Genomic DNA, 27,854 nt, shown 5'->3' on the forward strand with positions numbered 1-27,854 from the left:
CCAAATTGCATGAATTGTTGTTCCCATTTCCTTTTTACAGCGAAAACATCTGTCAGATACTGTTGGGTCCCATTTATTTAACTTTTGAGGTGTAATATATAGCCTGTGTATCCAGTTATATTGTATCATACGTAACTTCGTATTTATTGTATTTCTCATAGTTCCTGAGCATAACTTCTCCCATGTTTCCTTCTTTATCTTTATGTTTAGATCTTGTTCCCATTTTTGTTTAGTTTTACCATTTGTTTCCTCATTCTCCTTTTCTTGTAGTTTAATATACATGTTTGTGACAAATTTTTTGATTATCATTGAATAAAGCTACTGTTGGAGCTTTATTTCCTTCTATTGCATGAATTAAGTTAATAAATTTACAGATATTGTCTGTTGTTCGTCTTTTTTTAATAAATCCAGTTTGGTCTAGATTTACTATTTTTGGTACATAGTCGGCTAATCTGTTTGCTAATAGTTTAGCTATTATCTTATAATCTGTGTTAAGTAAAGATATTGGTCTATATGACGCTGGTGCGATGGATCTTTCCCTGTCTTTGGTATTACTGTAATTATTGCTGTTTTGCATGAATCTGGTAAGCTTTGTGTTTTATCAATCTGGTTGATTACTTCCAGGAGGGGAGGAATTAATAAATCTTTAAATGTTTTATAGAATTCTGTTGGGAATCTATCCTCTCCTGGTGTTTTATTATTCGGTAGTTTTTTTATTATCTCTTGTATTTCTACTATTTCAAATGGTTCTGTTAATTTATTTTGTTCCTCTGTTTGTAATTTCGGTAGTTCAATTTTAGTTAAAAATTCATCTATTTTGTCTTCTTTCCCTTCGTTTTCAGTTTGATATAATTGTTCGTAGAATTCTCTGAAGTTTTCATTAATCTCCGTTGGATTATATGTGATTTGCTTGTCTTTTTTCCTTGATGCCAATACCATTCTCTTAGTTTGTTCTGGCTTAAGCTGCCACGCTAGAATTTTGTGCGTTTTTTCTCCTAGTTCATAATATTTCTGTTTTGTCTTCATTATGTTCTTCTCCACCTTATATGTTTGTAGTGTTTCATATTTTATTTTTTTATCTGCCAATTCTCTTCTTTTAGTTGTGTCTTCCTTCATTGCTAATTCTTTTTCTATATTTGCTATTTCCCTTTCCAACTGTTCTGTTTCCTGATTGTAGTCCTTCTTCATCTTGGTTACATAACTTATTATTTGCCCTCTAATGAACGCTTTCATTGCGTCCCATAGTATAAACTTCTTTCACTGATTCCGTATTTATTTCAAAGTACATTTTAATTTGTCGTTCAATGAATTCTCTAAAATCCTGCCTTTTAAGTAGCATGGAGTTTAATCTCCATCTATGCATTCTTGGAGGGATGTCCTCTAACTCTATTGTCAATATCAGGGTGAGTGGTCCAATAATATTCTAGCTTTATATTCTGTTTTCCTAACTCTGTCTTGCATGCGAGCTGATAACAGGAATAGGTCTATTCTTGAGTATGTTTTATGTCTACCTGAATAATATGAATATTCCTTTTCCTTTGGGAGTTGTTTCCTCCATATATCCAAAAGTTGCATTTCTTGCATCGATTTGATTATAAATTTAGTTACTTTGTTCTTTCTGTTAACTTTTTTCCCAGTTTTATCCATGTTTGAATCCAAATTAAGGTTAAAATCCCCTCCTATTAGTATGTTCCCTTGCGTGTCTGCTATCTTCAAAAAAATATCTTGCATAAATTTTTGATCTTCTGCACCCTGTTCCATGTCAAATGTCCCTCTTGATATCTAAGTTCAGGAGCAGATCAGGGAGCAGATCAGATAGACAATTAACATTCTAGGACATGAACCAAGCCCAGCTCTTTGAGGTGTTACTTCCATTCCAGTTCCAGATAGATGAGTGCCAAGCTCACTGGTGTAAATCCTAGAGTACAAAATTGAAGTTGCACCTCAACTGTCAGGATTCTGTTATCTTCTGTACTTTCAAATAGTAGAAAGAATCATTTGAATAGGGGTACAAATCTGCATTAAATTATTCCTTTATTACTTCTGGGGTTTTTATTTTTGTGCCCCTTCAATGCCTGAACGTGAATAAAAGAGGTTAATTTTAGAAAGGGAAATTCAAACAATTTAGTGGAAGCCAGATGGAGAACCATAGTGTTTTGATACTGTGATTATGTTGGTTTCATTTTATGCAATTTTGAGGGTTTCTTTTCCTTCCTGTTTATGAAGCTACCCCTCAGTATAACCAAGGTGATTTCACAGCATCACTGGCAGGTTTGAAAGCTTGCAGCCACATTCAGGATCTTAATAATGAATCCAGGCTGATATTTGAGATAATTTCATCCTGTTAAACACGAGGTGCCTATGAGAAAAATTAAGTTTAGGTATTCTGTTTTGGTATGTTACAGGTTTAAAAATATCTTTCATCTTGCTCTGCGTGGAAATTGGTAACAGATGCTAGCTCAGACGAGAATATTTGTCTTCCAAATACTGTGGTGTAGTAAACGTCAAATGGATTTTATACAAGACCCCTGAGATGAAGAGTTAAATCTAATGAAGGAAATGAGAATTTCTATTCAATTCTTGTTTTGATTAATCAGACCTCAGATACTTGGAGAGCTTACTAAAACTGAAGTTCCGTGGAGTTATTTGGCAATGGTTTCAATAGCAGTGAATGAGAATAAGCATTTTTATAATGCAAGAGGGGAATTTTAAGTGATGACTCACTGAGCGGGTGACACAATACTGTGCAATTTTGTTACTTTTAATGATTAGTCCCTGGAATTTACCAAAAATTTTAAGTCATTTTCTTATTGCAGTCAAAAAGCCTGTTGATATTGCTTGATTTGAACCATTTGTCCTTGTGTGATCAAAAGGATTGGGTGAGAAGTGGGTCCATGCAGGCAGAAGATAGCATTTGAAGGAAGTTGATGCTCCTATGCAAAAAATATATATGCATATTTAATTGCTGAAAGTTCCTCCTTTGAACTAGCAATTAACCCATTGCTAACTCTATTATAAACATTAGTCCATCATTTATCTGATAAACCCTTTGCATATTATGTCAACAAAAATAATGAATAATGACTTTCAAACTTCAGCTATCTAATTTATGAAGAGGTGGCATCTTAAAAAAGCATCCCCTATCCTCAACAACCCTCACCACCCAGGCCATGCCCTCTTCACACTGCTGCCATTAGGAAGGAAGTACAGGAGCCTGAAGGCGAGCACCCAACGGCACAAGATTTCAGATTTATTGTCAGAGAACATACATGACATCACATACAATCCTGAGATTCCTTTTCCTGTGGGCAAGGCAGAATTACCAGTTGTTGACAGTGCAAAATAAAAGACTCCTAGTACACAAATAAACTAATAAAGATATAAAATGACTGTGCAATAGGGAGTAAAAAAAATCAATAAAGTATAAAAATCCTTAAATGAGTGCCTGATTGAGTTTGTTGTTGAGTCTGATGGTGGAGGAGTAGCAGCTGTTCCTGAACCTGCTGGTGCAAGTCTTGTGGCACCAATACCTCTTTCCTGATGGTGGCAGCAAGAACAGAGCATGTGCTGGGTGGTGTTGATCCTTGATGATTGCTGCTGCTCTCCGACATAGATGTACTCGATGGTGGGGAAGGTTTTATCCGTGATGTCCTGGGCTGTGCCCACTAACGTTTGCAGAGCTTTATGCTCAGGGTTATTGGTATCGTGTTGTTTGCCTAAAGTCTAAATAGGAGCAGGAGTTGGCTATCTGGGCTGTCAAGCCTGGTCTGCCATTCAGTATGATCACGGCTGATCCGTCATTTCCACCTTCCACCGATCTGCCTTTTCCCCTTCATTTCTTCTCCATTGGGGAAAAAGGTGCAGGAACCTAAAGATGAGCACTCAGCGATACACAGACAGCTTCTTCCCCGCTGCCATCAGATTCCTGAAGAATCACTGATCTGCCTTACTTTTTGGGCATTAATATTTTTATTTTTTACATTAATGTTGTAAGATGGTTAGAATATGAATGTCTGTACTATGATGCTGTCGCAAAACACTGAATTTTATGACTTGTTCATAACAATAAATTCAGATTTATGCAAAAATCTGTCTCTTAAATATATTTAAAAGGGAGCTTCTCCTGCTTCCTTGGTCAAAGAATTCCATAGATTCCCTACTTCTGGGAAAAGCATTTCCTCCTCGTATCCATCCTAAATTTACTCCCCTGACTCTTAAGGCCGTGTCCCATAGTTCTCATCTCATCAATCTCTGGAAAGCACTCTCCTGCCTTTATCTTATCTGTCCCTTAGTAGGCTGTGGCAAGTGAGCAGCTATCATCAAATTGCCAGATGCTGAAGAGGGCACTTTCATGTGTTCCTTCATTTTTAAATACTAATTTTGCAGCTCTAACTATAAAAAAAGTATACTAACTGTATAATATCATGCATAACCTCCTCTCATTTCAAAATGGAAGAATCAAGTGAAAAACAAAAATAGTGGCAACACTCCACATATTTGTGATTAATGACCTAATTACCAGAGGAATAAGGTATTCAATGTCATTTTAATGCTGTCGGCCTCAAAGTAAACCCCCAACATATGTTTTTTATAAACAAAATATCTTGGGTGATTACATTGGAACTTGGAATTATGACAGTTGATAAGTTTCGACTAAATTACCAAAAATATTTTTGGCTTCTATTCTCTATCTTTGTTCTTGTACCTTTTCCATCCCTCTACACTTTTTTTGTTCTTCCTCTTTCCGTCACCTTCCTGGCATTTTTGTGAAGGGAGAATTGGTTTAGTAAATGGTGTGGAATACAGTTCCTGTACTTGCCTCACTTTTTGAGAAATGTTCTCCCTCTCTCCTTCGTTGCCTCACTTGTTTTAGCAGATGTAAATTCACGGTATATTGAACTGACACGAAACCTTAAGCACAAGAGGCTGCAAATCCAGATGCCGGAATCTGCAACCAAAAAACAACCTTTCGGTGGAACTCAGCTGGTATCAGTGGTGGAGAAGGGAATAGTCAATGTTTTGGATTGAAACCATGTATCAAGATTATCCTTGAAGAGTTTAACCTGGATGTTGACAATTACTTCCCCCCACAACCCCCCCCCCTCCCCCCAATGATGCTGCTCAACCTGCAAAGTTTCTCTAACAAGTTGTTAGTTGACACATAACCATGTCTACTGACTTCAAGGTGCAGCATTGTGGAGACACCAGGCAGTCATGAAAGAAGATTTCAGTAAATCCAAAATAAACTAATCTTAAAGTAGAAAAAAAACTGCATATGCTCAGATAATATAATCTAACTGCCATTTATTACATCAGAACCAGTTTAATCCCTCACCTTAATGACTTTAAACCTTAAACATTTAAGGTTTCATGATATTTTGGATCATACTGCTTGACTTTGTAGTTAGGAGAGGGAAAATGTGGCACATTTTGTTCCATTCCCTGCTAGTGATTTTTACCATATTTCATAGTCCAAAATGTTCATCATCTAACATGCGTCAAATGTCATTAATCCTATTTTGTGACAAAGTGTTGGGTGAAACATTGTGCAATAATCCAGATAACTCCCAACATTTCCCTGCTAGTGGTCTTGTGTGTTTTCTCATCTAGACTATGCATTTATTAGTACAGCTTTATAAGCAACAAAATAAATATCAAGAGTGCAGTTTAGTTTAAATATCCTGCAACTGTCAATATAATTTTCTTGCTGTTTATGCAAAGGAGTAATGCACTGTATTCATCACCAAACATTTTTGAAGTATCATTCCTTCGTTAAATGAATGTAGCTCTGTTTATTTACATTTAATAGTTAGTAAGTGATATCACTCAATTAGATACCAGTTGGTGACATCTAATGTGCATCTCATGTGGAGATCTCATCATCCAACTACTTGTTTGACGAGCTTTTTTCATATGGGCCTTTTATGAGCTGTTAAAAAAAAGTCTATTTGCATCAACTTTAATGCAGATTCATAATTAACAGGGACAGACTTTAACTGAAGCATCATTCTGTCCACGACTAGCTAAGATTAAAGGAAAATTTATGAAAAATTCTGTTTTATTCATTTTCTAGAAATATTTGCATAGAGTCAGAATTATTCTGCCCGGAAGCAGGCCCTTGGGCTCATGTAAACCATCAAACTCCTGTCAGCACAAATCCTACAATAATTCCATTTTATTCTCCCCACAACCCAGTCAACGCCCTTCACTCCAGGAGCAGGTATAGTGACTCGTTGACTTAGAAATTTGCGCACCTTTTGGATATGGGAGGAAACTAACACTCGAGAGAAATCCATGTAGTCACAGGGAGATCATACAATCTCTGCACAGGAGGCACCTGAGGTCAGAAATGAACCAGGATTGCTGGAGCTGTGAAGCAGCATCTCCACAGCTGCTGCGTAAGTGTATCACCTGCAAATGGCTTATGGACATTTGGAGGTGACACAATTATTTTCTGCATTGGATTTTCCAGTATATTCATTCAGAATGTTTGGTGTGCTTGATTATTTGATTAACAATCTAATGCAAATACAAATTTAATGCTTCATAAAGCTTGAAAAGAATCTATACCAGATATTTAAATAAGTGTAAGATCAAAGTTAAAGTGCAAACTAATTTACATTGTTTAGGAGCTTTATTTAATTCTCCTTTTGCTAATTTGTATCTTGGTGACCATTTCATTTGATACCTTGAAAAGATCTTAAAGAGCTAAATATTGTGACAAAATATTGTAATTAAAAATGAGCTGGTTTCAACTAAACTCTTGAGTTACACTTGTGCTTCTTTTATTGGAAAACACAAAAAAGGATTGAGATTTAAATCCAAATCAAATGTTATTTCTGTTTATAGATCAAATGTGGGTTTGAATGATTGACAGTTCAGCTGCATTTTATTTTTCTGGCATTACAGTGAAATGTAATTATTATATTTCTCAGTTCTCATTAATCTTGCAGTGATCATTTTACATTTTACCCTCAAGGACTTTGGGGTTTTTTTTTTGCAGCCAATAAAGTCATTGATGTGATTTCCCCCACCCCCCCCACCAAGTCATTGACGTGACTGGGAAAATACACTGTTATAAAAATTAAGGACGATAATAACAATTATTTTATTGCAATGTTTTAGTGATGGCAGTGGAATAGTCGCCCAGATAGTTGTTCTGCACAAGGATAGAATTTGAATCCAGTTAAAGTAAGAAAATTGTGACTGTAGTACCGTGTATTCTGTTCCTGATGAACCCCATGTTGCAAAGAAAATCTCCACCAACTTCACCAGGTCTGTAGGGAACAAATGCCTTCAATATTTTGCAATTCACAAATCTGCTGGAGGAACCAGCAGATCGCGCAGCATCCAGAGGAAACAGCGTTTTGGGCCCGAGTCCTTCAGCAAGGCATACCCTTTACTTCCTTTGGACGATGCTTGACCTGGTGAGTTTCTCCAGCACATTTTGTATATCACACTCGACCCCAGAATTAAGGTTTAACACCTTTAATATTTTAACATGCTAATAAATGATTCAGTTTCTTAAATAGTTTTGATGACAATTTTGGGTGAGCATTTCTTTGTTCGAATGTTGGCCAACAGCAATGGAGCCTGATTTGTTAACCCACTGTTAACGAATGTCTTTGAAGAGAGATACCTCAAAATTTTTATGGTGCTTTAGTTTTGATCGTGTGAACCCTATTACTATTTGTTGGAGTCTCATTTCAATTTAGTTCTGCCTGAATTTGTTTGAAGACAAAACCAAATCTTGGCAAGGAGGAAAGGGTGCCTTTTGAACTGATGGTCACATCTGTGAAGTGATGCAGAAAAAGGATTGCACTTTGCAGTTGAAAAATGGAAATCTTGCATAGCATGATTATAATCACTGTGAATATCAAATAACTTAATTTTCTTTTCTTGCACAGTGGCACAACTGCAAACAAATCTTTTGACAGTGCAGGATCTTCTGGATCGGCAGCACGAGAGGTTGCAGGAGCTCTCCCAAGAACTGTCTAGTACCAAGGTAAACACTACATTGCTTAGCCTAACTATGCTCAAAACTTGGGTTCAAAGTTCAGATATATTGTCAGAGTACATGACATCACATACAACCCTGGGATTCTCTTTCCTGCGAGCCAAGCAGAATTTCTATTTATTGTAGTGCAAAAATAGTGTACTCGAGAAAGGATACGTAAACTAAAGAGAAAAATTTAAACAAGAAGGCAGTGGAAACAAACTGAGCAATACAGAAAATAAATATTCAATAATAAATCATGTGCAAAGTAAGAATCTTTAAACGAGTCTCTAATTGGGTTTGTTTTAAAATTTAGACATACAGCACGGTAACAGACCCTTTTGTCCCATGCGCCCAGTTACACCCAATTGACCTCCACCCTGCGGTACGTTTTGAACAGTGGGAGGAAACTCATGCAGACACGGGGAGAACGTACAAACTCCTGACAGACAGCGCCAGATTCGAACCCCAGTCACTAGCGCTGTAACAGCATTGCACTAACTGCTACACTAACCGTGCCACCCCAAACTGACTATGCTGGTAAAAATCTTATGGCACCTCTACCTCTTTCCAGTTTGCAGCATTCCAAGTAGATTTTCTTGATAGTGGGAGGATTTTGCTGGTGACGTCCTGGGCTGTGTCCGCTACTTTTTGCAGGGTTTTCCACTCAGAAGTGCACCCTTATCAGGCCGTGATGCAGTCGGTCAGTGCACTTTCCACTACTCATCTGTCGAAGCTTGCCACGGTTTTTGATGTCATACCAAACCTCTGCAAACTCCTGAGAAATTAGGGACGCTGATGCGCTTCACGATAACGTTAGTGTGTTGGTTTCAGGAAAGACCCTCCGAAATAGTGACTGGTTACAGTGAAACCCGTCCTAAAGGGCAACGTTACTGCAATTTGCATGTATTTTCAGTATCTTAATCCCAGACCACATGCATCAATGTTGCTACGGGGCCTTGGATTGTACTAATTATATTACTGACTGCAATAATTGCTTCAAATTATAAGCATGGCAGATTGACACCAGCCGTAGATGAGCATATGTATTTTTATTTCTCAGACAGTGGTGAATCTCTGAAATACTCTGCCCCTGAGGGTGGAGGAGGACCGATCATTTGATGTATTTAAAGGGTAGATGTATGAATTGGGTGCAGGTTAGTGGGACTAGGACAAGGAATTGACGGTTCTGGGGAAGTGGCACAGAAGAGTAGTGGAGGCCAGCAGAGATCAGATGCATCACACTAAATGGCAAGGCAGGCTTCAGGGGCCCGAGTTTCAGAGTTTAGTTTATTTTCACTAAGATACAATGAGAAGCTTATTTTTGAGTGCTATCCATGCACCACTTTGAAGCTTGGAGCTGTTCTAAAGCACCATATTGAATTAAAAAATTCACAGAAGCCACATGGTAAAATCCAAGTAACAGGTTTAATCCAGATATTGGTCAAACTGGGTCTCCAGCCAATTGCATACATACTCCTGGTTCTAATTTTTGCGATTGACTAGTTGACAGGAAGGCTTTGATATAGCTAATACTATACAAGATTCATGTTTCAATTTATTTTCATGTAATAAAGAGTGTCCTGTTACATGAAATTGCCTTTTGTCTGCTATAAGACAGACAGATTTGCCATCGGCAGAAATTGCCTGAAGCACCTCTATAGCAGACAGAGAAAGAGAAGCAAAGGAGAATTGCCCTGAGAGACTTTGAGTGTCCGTGGATTCGTTTCCAGTGCTCCCCCAGTCTCTGCAGCCACACAGAATCCATATCAAACCACCAGCAGCCCGAGCTCCAGTTCCAAACCTGGTACCCCTTCAGTTAGATTTGAGCCAGTCTGCAGCCCAGTGCAAATTCCTCGACCGCATTCTCCAGCAGCCTGCAGTTTGCACGGGTTCCTTGCCTTGAGTCACTGACAGCTCACTGCCTGTGTGGTTCTTCAACCGCAGAACCCCTCATAGATCTGCCACCGTGGGTCATCTCCTCTGCTTCTCCTTCTCAAGTAGAGGGTGGGCTCTGATCTCCTGCTCCAGTCCTCCACTTTCCCGAAGTCTGCAACCCCTCGTGGCTGCTGCCCATCATAGGCACCGCCATCTTGGGAGTAGACCCCGCGGTAGTGGGATTTTAAAGAAAACCATCGTCGACTCCATTTACAGGCCATTTAAAGCATGTATGGATCTGATGGCGGTTGGACCCCGCAGGGGAGTGCTGCGTCTCGGCTCCTTGCTCTCCAGTGGCAGCACAGCAGTTACCACAGCTCCGTCAGTGCCACCTCCTCTCTGGAATCCAACTATCTCTAATGTTTTACTCCCTTGCAGCCCCTTAGGGGTGGGTGGATATGCATGATGAGGCAAATTCATTCAGTCTATGTTGGAAAGGAGGTCAATAAAGTAGTCGGCTTTTCCATATTTCATGTCTAGCTGTGTTTATGCTGCATTTAGGACAAGAAATAACAATCATAATTATGGGCCAACTTTGCAAATTTTCTCCCGACTTGGAAGCTTTGTTAACATAAGAAAAATAAGTGTGCCTTTTAAATGATGTTGGGTGTCAAACATTGCTGCACTGATCTAACGCAAATTATTCATTGTGGAATTTTGTTTCTGATTTGCATCATAATGGGAAGCATAAACAATTTTCTTCTAATTTTTCAGTGATCTTAGCAGTGGATTACATTTTTTTGCTTTTATATTTTTCAAACAAAATGATGCTGTGAAAAGACATGGAGTCTTCAATTAATGGCCACCACAATACATAAATAAACTCGAATGCATACAAGTCGTATAAATGCAGCTTTAGTTCTGTCTCTGTCTGTCAGTGATGCAGCCCTATTTCAGACTCCTCTGATCTCCTGATGAGCTGTGGTGCTCTATCCTTCAAAAATCACCCAATTTGAAAAGCAGAACCAAATTTCCCAGCCTTGTGTTCCAATCCTTCCATGTCCTCGGAATTCTGCATTTCTCTTCACTCCCTTCATCCACTTGAGGCTCTAAGCTCTGAAACTCCCTTACTAAAACATTTGTTTCACTTCTCTTCCCTGTTTAAGATTCTCCTTTAAACAAACCTCAATTCCAGGCACTCCTTGACTTCGTGTCACAGAGACCTCAGGCACTCTGGATCGATACAGCACAGCACCCCCCCCCCCCCCCACCCCCCCACCCCACCAGGACTGTGTTCTTAGTCCACAGCTGTTCACTCTGTTGACTCATGACCGTGCAGCAAAACACAGCCCGAACCACATCATCACGTTCACTGTGGTGGGCCTGATCAGTAGGAATGATGTCAGTGTTCAGAGATGAGGTGCAGTCATTAACAGACTGGTGCAGAGTCAACAACCTGTATCTGAGCGTTAATAAAGCAAAAGAGATGATTTTCAACTTCAGGAGGGCCCAGGGGGACCACACTCCAGTGACCATTGACAGCTCCACTGTTGAGGTTGTCAGGAGCATCATATTCCTTGGAGTGCACCTGGTCCCTTAACACCAGCTCCATAGCCAAGAAAGCCCAGCAGTGCCTCTGCTTCCATCTCCTCCCCTCCGTCCTCACTTCATTCTACAGATGATGTACAGAGAGCATCCTGTGCAATTGCATCACTGCCTGGTTTGGAAGCTGTACTAACTCAGATTGTAAGACCTGCAGAGGATAGTGAAGTCAGCGGGAAAAATCATTGGGGGATCTCTTCCTACCATGAAGGACATCTTCAGCACACAATGCACGCAGAAAGCAATGAACACTGGGAAGGACTCCACACACCCCTCATGTAAACTTTTCTCCTTTCTGCCATCTGGCCCTTGCGTCCAGATTGGGCAACAGTTTTTTCCCTCAAGCCATCAGGCTCCTGAATTCCTAGAACATTTGTGGATAATGTACCGTGGACTTTGAATGTAAATGTCATAATATTTTAACCTATTTTAACTTCTATTTCCTCCGTGGTCCTGGAGAAATGCTATCTTGTCTTTACCGTGGTATGAACGACAAATAAAGCCAACTTGAGTTGTCCTTTTGCCATCACTCAATATTAGTTCTTGTCAGTTTACTATTCTGTGAAGCAGCTTGTGACATTTCTCTTTTGTGAAGAAATTCTAAAGAATCAACTTTTTGACAAAAAGTATTGGGTATTAAAGCTAGCAGCCTGACCTGTATCTAAATAGAATCGCTTGCCAACAGCTCGGGGTTAGAAATGCCCTTTTTATTAAAAAAAATCTGATAAATATAGCTCAAGCAAGTTTTGTGTTGTTCAATGGAATCCTTATGAAAAAGAAATGGGAACCAGTGATCTTTGGGACAAAATCATGTTAGAAAAATGATGTTGATTAGCATCTGCCTTCTGCAATTTACTTGTACGGTACTCAAACAACTTCAGAGCCTCAAGTCTGGCATGTAATAAAATTAAAGTGCTCTTCTTTATTTTTTTTAAATCATCAGAAAACATCAAGTATTCTCTCTGATGTGTTGCCATCGCCTGCGGATCTGTGCATTTCTTCTCAGCTTGTGTGAGAAGTAAAAGGTGATACCAAAGATTTGAGAATCTGAATAAATATATTATACTTTTGCATTTCACTCTTCCAGATGTTAATGTGTTTCAGGCAAATACCCTTCAAAGATGCTACTCTTTCTCTTTGGAGAGGTTTTTTCTCTACCTTGCATGGATATGCCCCACAGTTCAGAGTGTGGTATTATTAAGTAATACCACACAAATGCCTCACAAATGATCGCTAGGTATTACTAATACTGCGGATGTGGCCCACAAGCGAGAGGTAGGTATTGTTGAGTTATAGACTTGAATAGCGTCCATGTTTCCTGGCACCTGAAATGGCACAAATAATTTTATTTGCCCAGCAGATGCGGCATATATCGTTCAAGACCGGCTTCTTTAACCTGCTTTTAAATGAGCTTGGGTGGTCCTTCAAACCTGCTTTGTTTCAAAAGAGATATTTTTCTTTACCAGTGTTAACTTCTTCACAGGTGGTCGAAGGGTCCAGTTTGGTGAGTTCCAGGCAAAAACAAAGCTATGCTTCAATCCTAAATCACATGGCCTGTCAATCTGAGCATTCCAGAATAATGCCAGCTTTTCACTGATGCCATAATATAACACTGATATATGATCATTCGACTTGTTCCAAACAGCTGCACTGGCCAGGATTTAATTCGTCAGTTGAACTTGGGGGTCCTTTCCTTTTCCTGAATATCCTGTTGAAAATTGTCAGGTATTATATTCTATCCTGATAAAATATTCACCATGTGTAGAGCAAAATTTTTAACAAAGCTGTCAATGCAACAGGTGGCTGGCATTATGGTCCTCAGAATTAAATTCAAATTTTGTTCACAGTTCAAAGCCAGTGTGGAAAACCGAGAAATTGTTTCCAGGTGCACAACGAGTGTTCAGCAACACATGTTTCTTATTAAAAAAAACATATGAATGCTGAGAAACAGGACTAATTCAGCTGTTGACATTACTTCAGCTGAGTGTCCAACTATATCAAGCAGTACAATCTTTGCACACACAAATCCTAAAACAATGATCAGGAGCATGTTATATTTCTTATATAAGAAATATATAATACTCTACTTTGCCCTGAGCTTCTGGTTACCTGTCACCTTAATCCTCCATCCTAAACCCACACTGACCTCCCTGCCTAACTTCACTCACTTGTATTATTCTTTAAAATCCAGCGTAAGCTCAAGGAACAATATGGAAGACGGCTCTTCATCCATTGATGCATACTTCAGCCTGCAGCTTGACATTTAATTCGCTGAGAAAAACCTGGACAGAGTGGATGTGGCAAGGATGTTTTCCGTGGTAGGGGATTCAAGGACAAGAGAGCACAAATAGGATAAAAGGGTGTCAATTTAAAATGGAGATGTGGGAAATTTTCTTTAATCAGTGGGTCAGGAGTCTGTGGAACTTGTAACCACAGGAGGCTATGGATGCAAGATCATTGGGTGTAACAATATTGACAGGTATTTGATTAGTCAGGACATCAAGGGTTACAGGGAGAAAGCTGGGGAGTGGTGCTGTGTGGGAGGATGGATCAGCTCTTGATTAGAACAGCGGAGCAGATTTGATGGGCTAATGGGCCGACTTCTATTCCTTTATCCTGTGATCTTGTGACAACTTCGAGAACCCAGCCTTTCTGGGTGGCACCAGTGTGATGGAAGAGAATAGAATGCTGTAGGTGCTCTAATAAGTTGGGCTCAGTCCCTGAACATTCCTGGATGGGGGTGGGTGGGGGGGGGTGGTGGGCGGAGGGTGAAATAGTCATGCTAGGGGTTTGTCATCCTGGGATGTGAGCTTTGTTTCTCCACAGAACCTGCCTAACTAGAGAGTTCTGCTGATCTCAGTATCAAGTGCCAGCACTCGTTTGTTTGTCTCTTTCCTCTGTTTGCCCTCTATCTATCCCTGCTCCAGACCGATTAGCAAGACTTCAATACCTTACCATTGTCTTTGGTTTGATTGTACTAAAATCAAAAATGTTGGAGGAACTCAGCAGACCTTACAGTGTCCATAGGAGGTAAAGATATATTACCAATATTTTGGGCCTGAGCCCTTCCTCAAGGTATGACCCAAAATGTCAATTATAGTATATTTATCTCCTATAGATGCTGTGAGACCATCTGAGTTCCTATAGCATTTCCATTGTCTTTGGTGTCTGGCCTATCACAAACATTCATTTTGTTCTGTCTACCCTTCTCTCATCTCTTTTTAAAGAGTGGTATAATGTTGGCTGACAGTACCTAATGAAAAGTTTTGATCCAAAATATCAGCAGTTCCTTTCCCCACCCCCCCCCCCCAGTCCCCCACAACTGATGCTGCTGGACCCCAGCCATTGTTAGTTTCTCCTTAATTTCTCCAATTCTGGTGAATGATTTTTGATCTGTTACAGTCATTCATCCACTGAAGCTGCTTGACCAACTAAGTATTTCCAGCATTTTTTGTGCTTATTCAGATTTACAACATCTTGTAGTCTTGGGATTTTTTTGGATTAAATTAGTGAAGTAGTTAGTGCAACGCTGTTACAGTGCCAGCTACCCAGGTTCAAATCCACCACTGTGTGTATGGAGTTTGTACGTTCTTCCCGTGTCTGCACGGGTTTCTTCCAAATGCTCTGGTTTCCTCCCGCCCTACAAAACATGGGGGTTGTAGGTCAATTGGATATATTTGGGCGGCACAGGCTCATGAACCCGAGTCTGCTCTGCCATTCTAATCATGAGCTGATCCATCCTCCCACTCAGCCCCACTCCCTGGTTTTCTCCCTTAACAAATATCTGTCAACCTCTGCCTTAAATAAGCCCTAAAATTTATATTGAGATTATCTGATTTTCTTCATAATATGTATATGGTCCATGCTAACCATCCTTCACCCAATACCCAAATTCTAAATATCCAAATCTACTTAGATTTCAGATTTATTGTCAGACTACATACATGACATCACATACAATCCTGAGATTACTTTTTCCTGCGGGCACGGCAGAATTACCACTAATTGGTAGTGCAAGATTTACATAGCGTGAACATATAAACAATAAAAAAAACTGTAATCGGATAACGAATGCAAACAAACTAACTGTGCAATACAGGGAGAGCAAAGTAAATAAAGTGCACAAGTAAGAGTCATTAAATGAGTCCCTGATAGAGTTTGTTGTTTTTGATGGTGGAGTGATAGCAGCTGTTCCTGAACCTGGTGGTACCTATACCTGCTTCCTGATGGTAGCAGCAAGAACCGAGTGTGTGCTAGGTGGTGAGGGTCTTTGATGTTTGCTGCTGCCCTCCGATGGCAGCGTTCCCTGTAGATGTACTCAATAGTGGAGAGGGTTTTGCCTGTAATGTCCTGGGCTGTGTCCATTACTTTTTGGAGGGCTTTACACTCAGGGCATTGGTATCCCCATACCAGGCCGTGATGCACCTGGTCAACACATCTGTAGAAATTTGCCAGGTTTTCTGATGTCATACCAAGCCTCCACAAACTCTTGAGGAAGATGAGGTACTGTCATGCTGCAGTGACTTCCAAGAACCTAAATGTGTTCACCCTCTCCACCTCTGATCCCCCAGTGATCACTGGATTGTATACTTCTGGCTTTCCTTTCCTGAAGTAAATAATCAGCTCCTGGGTTTTGGTGGCATTGAATGCAAAGTTGTTAGTGGTGCACCATTCAGCCAAATTTTCAATCTCCAGTCTGTATGCAGTCTCATCCCCATCCTTTACACAACCCACTACCATGGTATCGACGGCAAATTTGAGAAGATGATGTTACTGTCATACCAAGCTACACAGTCGCAGGTGTAAAGTAGTAGAGCGGGGTGGGGGGGGGGCGGTGCTAAGAACACAGGGCTGTGTTCTGATGCTGATGGAGATTGTGGAGGAAAAGTTCCTACCAATCTTCACTGATTGTGATCTGGAGGTAAGGAAATCCATGATCCAATGACACAATGGGATGTTAACTCCCAAGTCTTGGAGTTTGATGATCAGCTTTGAGGAGATGATGTGTTAAATTCTGAACTGTAGTCGATAAAGAGCATCCTGATGTACGCATCTTTGTTGTCTAGGTGTTCCATGGCTTTGTATAGAGCCAGTGAGATGGCATCCACCGTAGTAGACCTGTTGCTGTGATGGTGAACTGGAATGGTTCCATGTCACTGCTCAGACAGGAGCTTATATGTTTCATCACCAGCCTTTCAAAACACTTCCTCACAGTTGATGTAAATGCTACTGGTCGATGGTCATTAAGGCAGGTTACTGCACTCTTCTTGGGTATGATTGACGCCTGTTTGATACAGGTGAGTACCATGCCCCGCAGGAGTGAGATATTGAAGATAACCATGAATATCTCTGTAAGTTGGTCAACACAGATCTTTAGTACTCGGCCAGGAACTCCATCCGGGCCAGATACTTTCCTTGGATTCACTCTTTTGAAAGCAGCATGCATGTCATCCTCAGATATGGACAGGGTGGGTTGGTCAGGGGACGTGGGGATGTAGATGGGGTGGTTCTTCGCTGTTACGGTTATCAAATCAGGCGTAGAATGTCTCGAGTTCCTCTGGGAGAGGAGCTTTGCTGTCAGTAACTTTACTGAAATTGGATTTGTCACAGGTTATGATGTTCAGGCCCTGCCACAGCTGTTGGATGTCCCTTGTTGTTTCCATTTTCATCCGGAATCTCCACTTTGCCTGGGAAATAGCTCTCTGCAGGTCATACCTGCTCCTGCTGTTCTGATCTGGATCTGTGGATATAATGCCTGTGATCTGGTTCTCTCTAGGTTCTGGATTTTATTTTTATCCCGGACATCCTGGTTGGGGAAAACCCTGAATGATTTGGTGGGGACACACTCATCCACAGCTGTTTGATAAAGTGTGTGACAGCCTTGGTGTTCTCGTTCAGATTCTCACCAGAGTTCTTGAGCACTGCCCAATCCGCTGACTCGAGGAATTTCTGTAACCATTCTTCAGCCTCCTGCGACCACTTTCTAGCTGTCCTGACCTCCGGAGCCTGTGATTGTTAATGTATGTTCATCTGATTTTGTTATGGCTAGGTAGGTGTAGAAAATTACAGCTTTATTCAGTCATGTTTTAGACTAGACTAGTGTGCAGAGAAAATGCTGAGGTGTAAACCTCTAATTAGTACAATGTGGACTGGGTAAATGCATTGGGAAGTTAGATTGAGACAATTTGGAAATGTTAGCTCTCCCATAGTTTCACATTAGGGTCTCAATCACCCACTTCTTGGTGTTCCAATTCAGTTTTATTCTGCATACACTAAGCAAGCAAACTGTCTCTCCAAGTTTCTTAATTGTACTTTTGAACTATTGACTGTTTTGGCTTCTGTTATCATACCTACAATTCTTGATCAGTTTAATTTCATTCTTTTTTCCATCATTGTCCGTATTCCTCTTTTTGACTCCTGTAATTCCTTCAACTAACTCTTCCTTCCCTATCCCGGAGCCTTCCTTCAATTTTCCTCCTCGTTCATACTCAGCAGTGAGACTCGCTTCCTGCTTCTATGATCCATTCCTCTTGTTCTGCTGACTGCTTCATTTCTCCTCTTGCTAATCTCCATGGTAGCTGCTATTGCTTTCCTTGAGGACCGCACCATTTCATTTCCACCAATTTTACACCTCCTCATGCACCCTCTTTTCTGACCAATTTAATACTGCTTTAATTTCTTTGAGTTAAAAATTTCTCTCAAATCGTTGTCCAATTCTTCCTACTTGGTTTTATTTTGTCACATTATTGCCACTGTGTTCACAGTGTGAATCAACCAATCGCAAATGAACTTTTCCCTTCATAAAATTATTTTAGAAGGTTTTATTGATTTTAAACTCCTTTAATCTTCCAAGTACAAGACCATTTTACTTTGAGGTGTTTATCTGAGGGAATTAGGATCCACATTCGTAAAATTACTTTTTTAGGATCAGGTCATTTTAGTTTGACCTTGATGCCCGAAATGTCGGTGATGTATCTTCCTTGTCGCTACATAAAGGTACTGTTTGACCTGCTGAGTTTCTCCAGCCTTTGTGTGTTTTTAATTTGGTGCATCATTCCAAAATCAATGGTTAAGTTTTCCTGGTATCTCCACAGCGAGACAAGTACCTGTAATCTGAAATTCTTGCTCAGCTGGTTTTCTTGATTGTGGTTGGAGGGGTAATCTCTCCTACCACAGTGCAGTCTACAGTAGATGGTTGAATCACTGACAGGAACTTTGGGATTTGAATGATAAATTATGGATGTACGTAAATCCCAAGGTAGAGCCATGGTGCAATCACGATCAAGGCCCAATGGTTTCACCAGTATTAAAGCTGCACATTCATAGCTCACACGTGTCTGATAAATCGCCTCATGCATTTTAGGTTATAAAGTGGAATAGGATTACTTTCCATCTCTTCTTCTTGACAGTATCAGTGGTATCTTGGTCATGTTTTAAAAGCCACCCAAGGTGCATCCAAAATACAGACCCAAACATTTTGACAGTAAGTTTTTAAAAAAAAATAGTAAATAATCAATAAAAGCGACAGACACATTCTGAAAGCTCTGACCAAATATGTGAGCAATGGAGGAGATGGTGGAGAGATGGCTTTGGCTTTATGTAATCAATTTTCCTCAGGATGTTGAACATACATTACAGTTTCTAGTTTTAAACAGATTGTTCAATACACATCTCACTGTGAGTGGGTTAAGGCGGGAAATATTGATTAGGAAGTCAGTAGACATTTAACACCAAGCCAGAATTGTCAAAATCCAAATTGATGTCAGCCTTCTAAAGCAGACTTTATATGGATGGCATAATTATTGATCTTTTTTATACCAGGAGTAATATTCATTGTGCCACCATCTGTTTAATACAGTAAAGCCCTCAGTACCAGCACCTTCAAGGATTGGTAGATCCCAGATATGTGAATTTTCCAGTTGCTTGAGACTCAATCTTACAATGCCCTAATGCACCAGTATTTGGAATAAATAAGAGAAAATACTGTGCAAAATGTAAAGTAATTTGAAAATAAAATCAGTATTGTAGTCCTTAATTATGTAAAATTCACTTTAATCAGGTAATTCTTGTAATTTATAAAATTTAAATTCAAACACCAGTCGCTGCCACTGTTCCAGTGTTGTGCTAACCGCTACACTAAACATGCCATCCCTCCCCAAAGTTTACAAATAAAGCCTTACTAATATATTTAATAATATACTAATAAAGACTTGGTAGGCAGGGATGGGGAGACACTTTGGGATAGATGCCCAGTGGTGAGTGGCATCAACCAGCTCTTCATCCTGGGTGCAGACATTTTATTCCAACACAAACTTTATTCCATCAGCTGCTGCGGCAGGGCACAATCGGGGTGCTCCGCTGGCTGAGTGCTTACTTCAATCTTCACCAGGGGTTCTCTGTTGCTTCGGAGAACATTTACTTTTACAATTTAATTTTTTTAATTTACTCCTATTTATCTTTATATTTATTTATTTATTTCCTTGTTTATTTTTCTTGCTGGTTGCTTGAATGCATTCTTTCTTGTTTCGGTTGCTTGAATTCTGGATAGAACTATCTAACATTACACCACAGAAACAGGCCTTTCTAGTCTGTGCCAAGCTATTATTTTGCCTAGTCCCACTGCCCTGTACCTAGTCCATAGCCCTCCATACCCCTCCCATCCATGTTCCTGTTCAAATTCTTCTTAAATGTTAAAATTGAACCCTCATTCATCACTTCAGCTGGCAGCTCGTTGCACACCCCCACCACTCTCTGTGTGAAGAAGTTCCCCCAAACGTTTCACCCTTAACCCACGTCCTCTGGTTTGTATCTCACCTACCCTCAGTGGAAAAAGCCTATCTGTCTATCCACCTTGTAATTTTAAATACCTTTAACAAATCTCCCCTCATTCTTCTACCCTCCAGGGAAAAAAAGTCCTAACCTGTTTAACCTTTCCCTGTAACTTAGTTCCTGAAATGCAGGCAACAACCTAGTAAATCTTCTCTTTAAATCTATTTATATCTTTCCTGTAATTGGGTGACCAAAACCGTGCACAGTTGGGATAAAAAGAATTTTATTGTATTTCTTATTCTAAAAGTGTCTTTTTAAACATGTCTGAGATACCAGTTATTCCAAAAATAGTATACAGTGTGTAGTTAAGTTGTCCTTTCACTCATTTTAACATTGCTTCAACTTGTTCTCATTTCCTTTTCAAGTTGGTGTGTAAAAGCTCTGAAAATTCCTTTCTAAACCTCAGTCCCACATTGTGGGAAAAGCATTTGCATATTTGGTCCTGGTTTATGAGCAGATGTGATCTTAAGCTCTGACTGATGATCGTCTTTGTAGTACAGCGTAAATGGTGGTTTAGAAGTTCTAAAAGATTAACCTATATTTTCCTGGATGGAAAAATTGTGCACATTGTGTTAGGAAGCTGACTTTTACCTCCTACTTGTTTTGAAGAAGCAACAGTATTAAAACCATAATAAAATCAGAAAATGCTGGAAATACTTAACACGTCAGACAGCGTCTGTGGAGAGAGAAACAGAATAACAGTTCAGGTCGGTGGCACGGTTAGAGTAGTGGTTAGCGCAACACTGTTACAGCACCAGCGATAGGGACTGTGGTTCCAATCCTGCGTGTCTGAAAAGAGTTTGGATGCCCTCCCCTTGGCTGTGTGGGTTTTCCCTGGGTACTCTGGTTTCCTCCCATCCTTCAAACCATACTGGGGGTTGTAGGTCAATTGGGTGCAATTGGACAGCACAAGCCAAAAGAACCTGTTACTGTGTTGCATGTCTCAATAAAGGTTCCATTATTGACGCGTAATTCTGCATTTACAATGTAATATACATGAAATTCTTTTCCTTTGTCTACCGTAAGGAAAGCAGAGAGTCACCACATTGTCGAGCACCCTTCACAGAAATGAGGCCCCAGTGAGGAACAAACTTGCGACCCCTGCCCTAACCACTGAGCTATCGGAGCCCTAAATTTAAAAAATATAGATATATTTTAAAAAAAAAGGTCTGAGAAACATGGCCCAGGATGAGTCACTGTCTTTAAGAGATTAAAGTTTATGATTTTGCCAACAGTTTGTCTACATTTCCTTTGCTGAGTTGTTAATAAACCAAATCCATATTGTTGCTTAGCGTAGAACGGCTGTGGAACCATCATCCACTCAGTTTAAATAATGTAGAAAAAAATAAACACAGCATGATGCTGAAGTGAAAACAGCAAAACATTCTCAATATTAATTCTTTTGAAAACCTAATTGCCAGACTCCCATACCCTTGCAGTTCCTTTGTGAGATCACACAATTTAATGGTAATAAAAATATAAAATGCTAAAAACTGAAGATTCTGCTTCTCTCATTTACACTCCCTCCAGACGATCTCAATTTCCTTTACACCCTTTTTCAACTTTGTCACCTCTTTTATCATTTCCCCACTCACGCTCCCTACCCTATTGTGGGCAAACCCTTCTGGTTTTTTTTCCCCCTCTTTCCTCAGTATCTGAAAACTAGTTGATCTGTAACTTTTTCCACTTGTGATACAAGGTCATTGACCTGAAATGTTAACCATTTCTCTGGCCACAGAAGCTGCCTCTCTGAGGATTTCTAACACTTTTTGTTCTTATTTCAGATTATTAGTATCTGCAGAATTTTGCTTTTGTTTCTGGTAAAGAGACTCAGGCTCATGGATGAAAGTAAGATAGAGGGTTATGAGTTAGGGAGGGTTTATTTTTTTGGGTTAGGTATATATAGGTCAATGGGCCGAAGGGCTTGTACTGTGCTGTAATGTTCTATGTTCTAATAAGCAGTTCATCAGAAATTTGACGTAAATCCTTAATTAGAAGTATGTGAACAGGAATTAAGACAAGAACCTTCATTAGGTGGTCAGAATAAATCCTCGTTCCTTAACCGTAACTTGGTGGCAACCAATGGTCAGGGTATACCACCTACCCAGTGACATACACTTTCACCTTGGAGGAACACAGGATGTTGCTGGAGGGACTCAGCAGATCAGGCAGCATCTGTGGGTTGAAATGGTCTGTTAGGCTTGCTGACTCCCTGCAACAATGCTTTATTTGTACCCTCTTTCACCTCATCCGGCTTAGATTAACATGTAATCTGCACCATTAATTGAACAGATGTTCTTGCTAGGTACCAAACAAATTAAGCAACAAAGTTATAAACTAACAACTATTCATTAACTTGAGAATCCAAGTTAGCAGGATTTAAAACACTGGTTAGATAAAAAGTAGATAGGGTTAATTGACAAAATAAATGGAAGCTTATAAATGCAACTTAATTTGTCAGTCATTTAACATTAAATGCTTGCTGATTATAAATTTACATTTGGGATCTGACTGTGATAAATTAATGAGATTAATGTAGGATTAGATTCATTAGATAGCTGACAAGTTAACATGATTGAACAACTAGTCTATTAAATAGCTAGAGTCTATATTTTATAAAACTTGTTCTTATTAAGATGGCTGCTTTGCCTTCCACTGGAAAAATGTCGTTGCCTCTTGAGACATTAGTGCAAAACTGCGATCCATTCCTCCTGGATCCTCTGCTCTTGAATGAATTCATCTGGTAACAATATTTTGGTATAAAATAAAGCTTACCTTTGATCTACATGAAACTGGAACATCTTGGTGACACACTAGCAATGGGCAATAATACCTATTTTATTAGTTCTCATTTTTTGTCAGGCATACACTTTCCAATTTTAACAAAAACGCTCTTGAGAAACAAGTCCAGACACAAAAAAAAAATTCTACCTCGGAGATTCCCACAACTTAAACCAAATTACATACTGAGGTGGCAAATACATTGCCTCATACATCTAAAACTTAGAAACCTTCGTTATCTCCATTGCCCCATCTGCATGACAGGTTCATTGCTGTTTGTAACTACATGCAGACATTCTGTTTCCCCGATTCTCCCCCCCCCACCCCCGCCCCCCCCACCCCCAGCCATTTATTCCAGAGGTTCTCAGACCTTTGTTCAAATGAACTCAGGTTGAGATTACGCAGGCCACCTCTGTATCTGAGATGCCACAGGTTGACTCAGTGAGCAGGACTGGAGGAAAAGAACAGAAAGGTGGCTTGGTTAGCGTAGCAGTCAGCACAACGCTATTACAGCGCCAGCAACCTAGTGCTGTCTGTAAGGAGTTTGTACATTCTCCTTGCGTCTGCGTGGGTTTCCTCTAGGTGTTCTGGTTTCCTTTCATGTTCCCAAGACATAAGGTTAATTGGGGTATTTGGGTGGCACGAGCTCGTAGCCCAGAAGGGCCTGTTACCGTGTTGTAGGTCTACATTTAAAAAAAAAATTTTAAAGAAAGAAGAGTGGCAGTAAAGAAGTCCAAAGAGGAGTTTGGAGGAGATACAAAAGAAAAAAATCAGGTGTTATCAGAGGCTTTTCACATTTAAAAGAGTCTGAAAATGAATCACCTGTAATTCTAACATCCGACAACCATTAAGGTGGTGTAATAAGAGTTTATTTTCATGTATTCCTACAAATGTACTGATGCACCAAAATTCTTTCTTATCACACAACAGGTACATAAGATACACCAACTACATACATTAAACTACTACAATATGACAATTTGCTGAGACAGCAAAAGAGATAATAATTGTAAAAAGATAATGTTATTATTAACAAGCACTTTTGGAAATGTATTTGTGTATTTTCTTGGAAATACTTTTAGAATGTGCACCTGGGTGACTGTTTTATTCTGATTGATTTCCTTAGGCGTCCTCATCGACAAATTGGCTTCTGGAGACTCAAAATATTAATGAATTGAAAGCCGAGATCACTTCATTAAAAGGACTTCTCCTAAGCAGGTAAGGTAGAGCCTGGGCTGATGCTGAACGTAGTGGAGTGAACTATTTTGAAAAGGATAGGAATGTTCTAATACCTGCACAGTGTTTGGAGAATGCCTATTTACAAACCAAGGGAGAGCTCTGGAAATGCCTTTGAGTAAAGATGTTGGAGGTGATCTTCTCCGACGGGTTAATGGGTGGGTGCATTAATATGTCCCACCAGCCGACACTGGTCACAGTTAATGTAGCTGTGCCAAGGCAGTGAGAGGTTCAGATATTTCCACTCCTGATTATAATACAATAGTGTATTATAATATAATATTTGTACGCTCTCTAATGTGGCTTGCACTCTGAGTAGCTACCTGAATCAAATACTGGAGTTATGATGGAAACTTTAGAATAAAAATCACCACATTGAATAGCGGAGAGAAAACTGGCAAAAAAAAAGTGGGGAATATACAGGGATAAGTGGGAGAACACATTTTAAAATAAACTTTTCTCTAAAACATACCACTGCAGATCTTAAAATCACTTTCCCTCGAATAATTTAGGCCTACCTTCACTACGTCGATTCCGTCAACCAGCTCAAACTATTTGAGGATTGTGAATGATCATGGAAAAGTGTTGCTCCCTAACCTTGTGTTTGGTTATTGAGGCTGCCGGCGTTCTCTGCAGATATTTGTGAAAAGTTGATTATCTTCACTTCACAAAACTGAATGCCTTTTTCCTAATTGCTGCCACGGGAGAGCTCTACTCAAGAACTTCCCTGTCCATTTGCTGTAAATTTTAGCTGGAAAGAAATTGCGTGTCATGCAGTGTAGGTAATAGAAATAACCATTCGTTTTGATGCCCTGTATGTTGGACCAGCCCTGGAGATTTGGTACTCAGTGGCAGGGGTCCCTCCTGCAATAATACCTTCATTTACCACTATCCCAGCAAAGTCTTGTGGTAAATTAATGTGTAACTGTCTGATCTCCTTTGTATTATGTTTGCTCAATCACATATGGACAAATGAATGTGTTGAGCACCAAGTGAATATATTTCTTATAGAGGTTACTCATTTCGAGGTAGACGGCTCTCGTTTCCATGTTTCTCTATCAAATTCACTATTTTGTGGTTTCTTCTGACAGACGATAGCATTTTGATTTTGGCTTCCTTGTCTTAGCTTTGGCTAGTGGAACAAGCAATTGAATTAGCTTGAGAAAATGCTATTTTTTTTCCACGTTAATATCTTCATGTGTACAAATAAAGAATTTCTTCCATCATCTTGTGTATGATAATCAGCTAATTAATTCTTGTCTGTGCTCCTCAGTCAGTTCCTCCATCCTTTATCAGTCATCTGTAGTCCCATGACCAAGGTGATGGAGAAGGTGCTGCGTCTCTGAGAGTTGGCCCTTGTTATTGGTGGCAGGAAACAGAATTCCTAGAGGACACCAAAAGAGACATGGGGAGAACGTACAAACTCCTTACTGACAGCGCGGGATTTAAGCTGGGTCACTGGAGCTGTAATGGCGCTGCGCTAACCGCTAGGCCAACAATGCCACCCATTAAACGGAGACTGAGATGAAGTAATTATTTAATGATTTCGGATGGAGGTTGTCCAGAATGAGAAACCATGTTCAGAATCATATTTTTTTTAAATCCAAAGGGAAACTATGATCTCATAAATTCAGAGTAAGGGGAAGAAAGATAATGCAACCTTGGGCAAAATAAACTCTTTCTCTCTTGGAGGAAGAGTGTACAAACCCGTGATCGTTAATGCACAAACTTGTTCTTTGTTTGTAGGCGACAGTTCCCATCTTCCCCTTCAACTCCAAAGCTTCCTGCATGGCAGATTCCTGTCAAACCGTCTACAATATCCACCTCTGTGACAGTCAATCAAAACAACAGCAGTAGCGACATCTCACCCGTCAGCATTGAATCTGCTTCCTCCTCGCCAGCCACAGAAAACCATAGTCCGGAAGGGGGAAATCTCGGTGGTCACATTGCTAGCAGCAATGACGTGGATGTGAAGTGTCAGGTGAGAATGGAGGTCCAAGGGGAAGAGGAGAAGAGACAAGACGAGGATGAAGATGAGGATGTCAGCCATGTTGATGAAGACGATTGTCTTAATGTGCAAACGGAGGATCGACGGGGTGGTGATGGACAGATAAATGAACAAGTGGATAAATTACGACGTCCAGAAGGTGCCAGTAATGAGAGTGATATGAACTAAATGTCAAGAGTGATTCAATAATTGGCTTCCATGAACAGAATTTCCCTAATTCTATTAATTTACTGTAAATATGTGCTTATTGCATACTGAGCAGTGGATTTTTGCAAACCAACAAATTATGCGGTCATACGTAAACATCAGGTGAAGAAATACAGCTTAGTTACACCCATTTGCAGTGTGGATGCAACATGATTGCATGACCAGGTCAGAATAGGTCAGGATTCAGAGTGCAGCCTCATTGGGGAAGAAATCAAACTGCTCAGCTCCCACCTATAGATAGCAAACCCAGCAAAATTCAACAGCCTGCTTGTGATGTGTTCAGTCAGCTTGTTGATGTGATGCCGCATCAAGGATGCGCTCATTCCAGGCCCTTCCCCATTAAGTGTAAAGAAATAGAGTCAGTAACATGGCTGCTCGAGGTGCCAGCAGTTCCTGTGGATAGAAGAAATTCCAAGACCTGGTATAGTTAGCTCCTGCTTATAACCTGATCAGAAATGAAGACAGAGGCAGAATTCTCATTGTATTATGGGAATGAATGAACATAATGATATGAGATTTATAACTTGTATCTTTCAGGTGTGACTTTTGATTCAGCGCAGATTGGGGTAGATCCAAAGAATATGTGCACGACAGTGTTGATTTGTTTGCTTAAAAGGTTTTCTTCCCAACTATCTTGTAGTTCTAATTCAAAAATGTATTTTTTCACCTTTGCACCATTTCTTGTGAAACCTCAATATACTGATATAAAGAGTAGTAAAGTCAAAGGGAGCATTATAACACCACCCACAATAAAAAACCATCCAGAAGTCTGATTATGGAAGCAGCAATGGTGAGCCCTTGTGCAAATTACAATAGATAATCCAAATTCCTTTCGGGGCCTGGGCACAGATCATGAACTGTTGAGGCAAGTTTTCAAGTGAAGCTGATAACCACACTCTGACAAGGCAGTCCCATCAGTTCATTCCTGTCCTTTCGAGGGCAAAGGTCCAGTCTCACTCCCAACTGGTGTAAAAACTTCCAGCCATTCACTGAACAGATAGCTGTTCGGTTGTATTTTCTTTTGTTCTGAGAATGTGTTGGGAGAGCAAAAAGTCTCGTACATTTCAAACATCTTTGTTGTAATTTGGTTTAATTCCAAGGAATGTAAAATGCCAAAACATGGTGGCAATGATGAAGCATAGGACCATTTTTCAGAAATATATTTGTGGTGTTTAAAATTGAACCTTACAGTAAAGCACATCGAATGTTTCAATACATGATGTATTCATTAATTTAGAAATACAGTTTATGATGTAGGCAATTAAAATCCTCCTGTCTCTTTAAAGTTATTTATTATGCACCGAGTACTGGGATAGA

At 39.9% G+C, this 27,854-nt stretch overlaps 1 protein-coding gene across 3 annotated transcripts in view; it reads left to right on the top strand.

The window, feature by feature from the left end:
- Window positions 1–27,804, top strand: part of pex14 (peroxisomal biogenesis factor 14) — a 213,854-nt gene extending 186,050 nt beyond the window's left edge. For all 3 annotated transcript variants that reach the window (XM_069918487.1, XM_069918489.1, XM_069918488.1), the window contains 3 exons: window positions 7,908–8,005; window positions 24,213–24,304; window positions 26,069–27,804. In XM_069918487.1, coding sequence (XP_069774588.1) covers window positions 7,908–8,005; window positions 24,213–24,304; window positions 26,069–26,498 — 620 coding nt within the window. In that variant the 3' untranslated portion in view covers window positions 26,499–27,804. The remainder of the gene's footprint in view (window positions 1–7,907; window positions 8,006–24,212; window positions 24,305–26,068) is intronic.
- Window positions 27,805–27,854: the final 50 nt, after the last annotated feature.

The sequence above is a fragment of the Narcine bancroftii genome, chromosome 2, assembly GCF_036971445.1.
Source record: "Narcine bancroftii isolate sNarBan1 chromosome 2, sNarBan1.hap1, whole genome shotgun sequence".
Lineage (NCBI taxonomy): Eukaryota > Metazoa > Chordata > Chondrichthyes > Torpediniformes > Narcinidae > Narcine > Narcine bancroftii.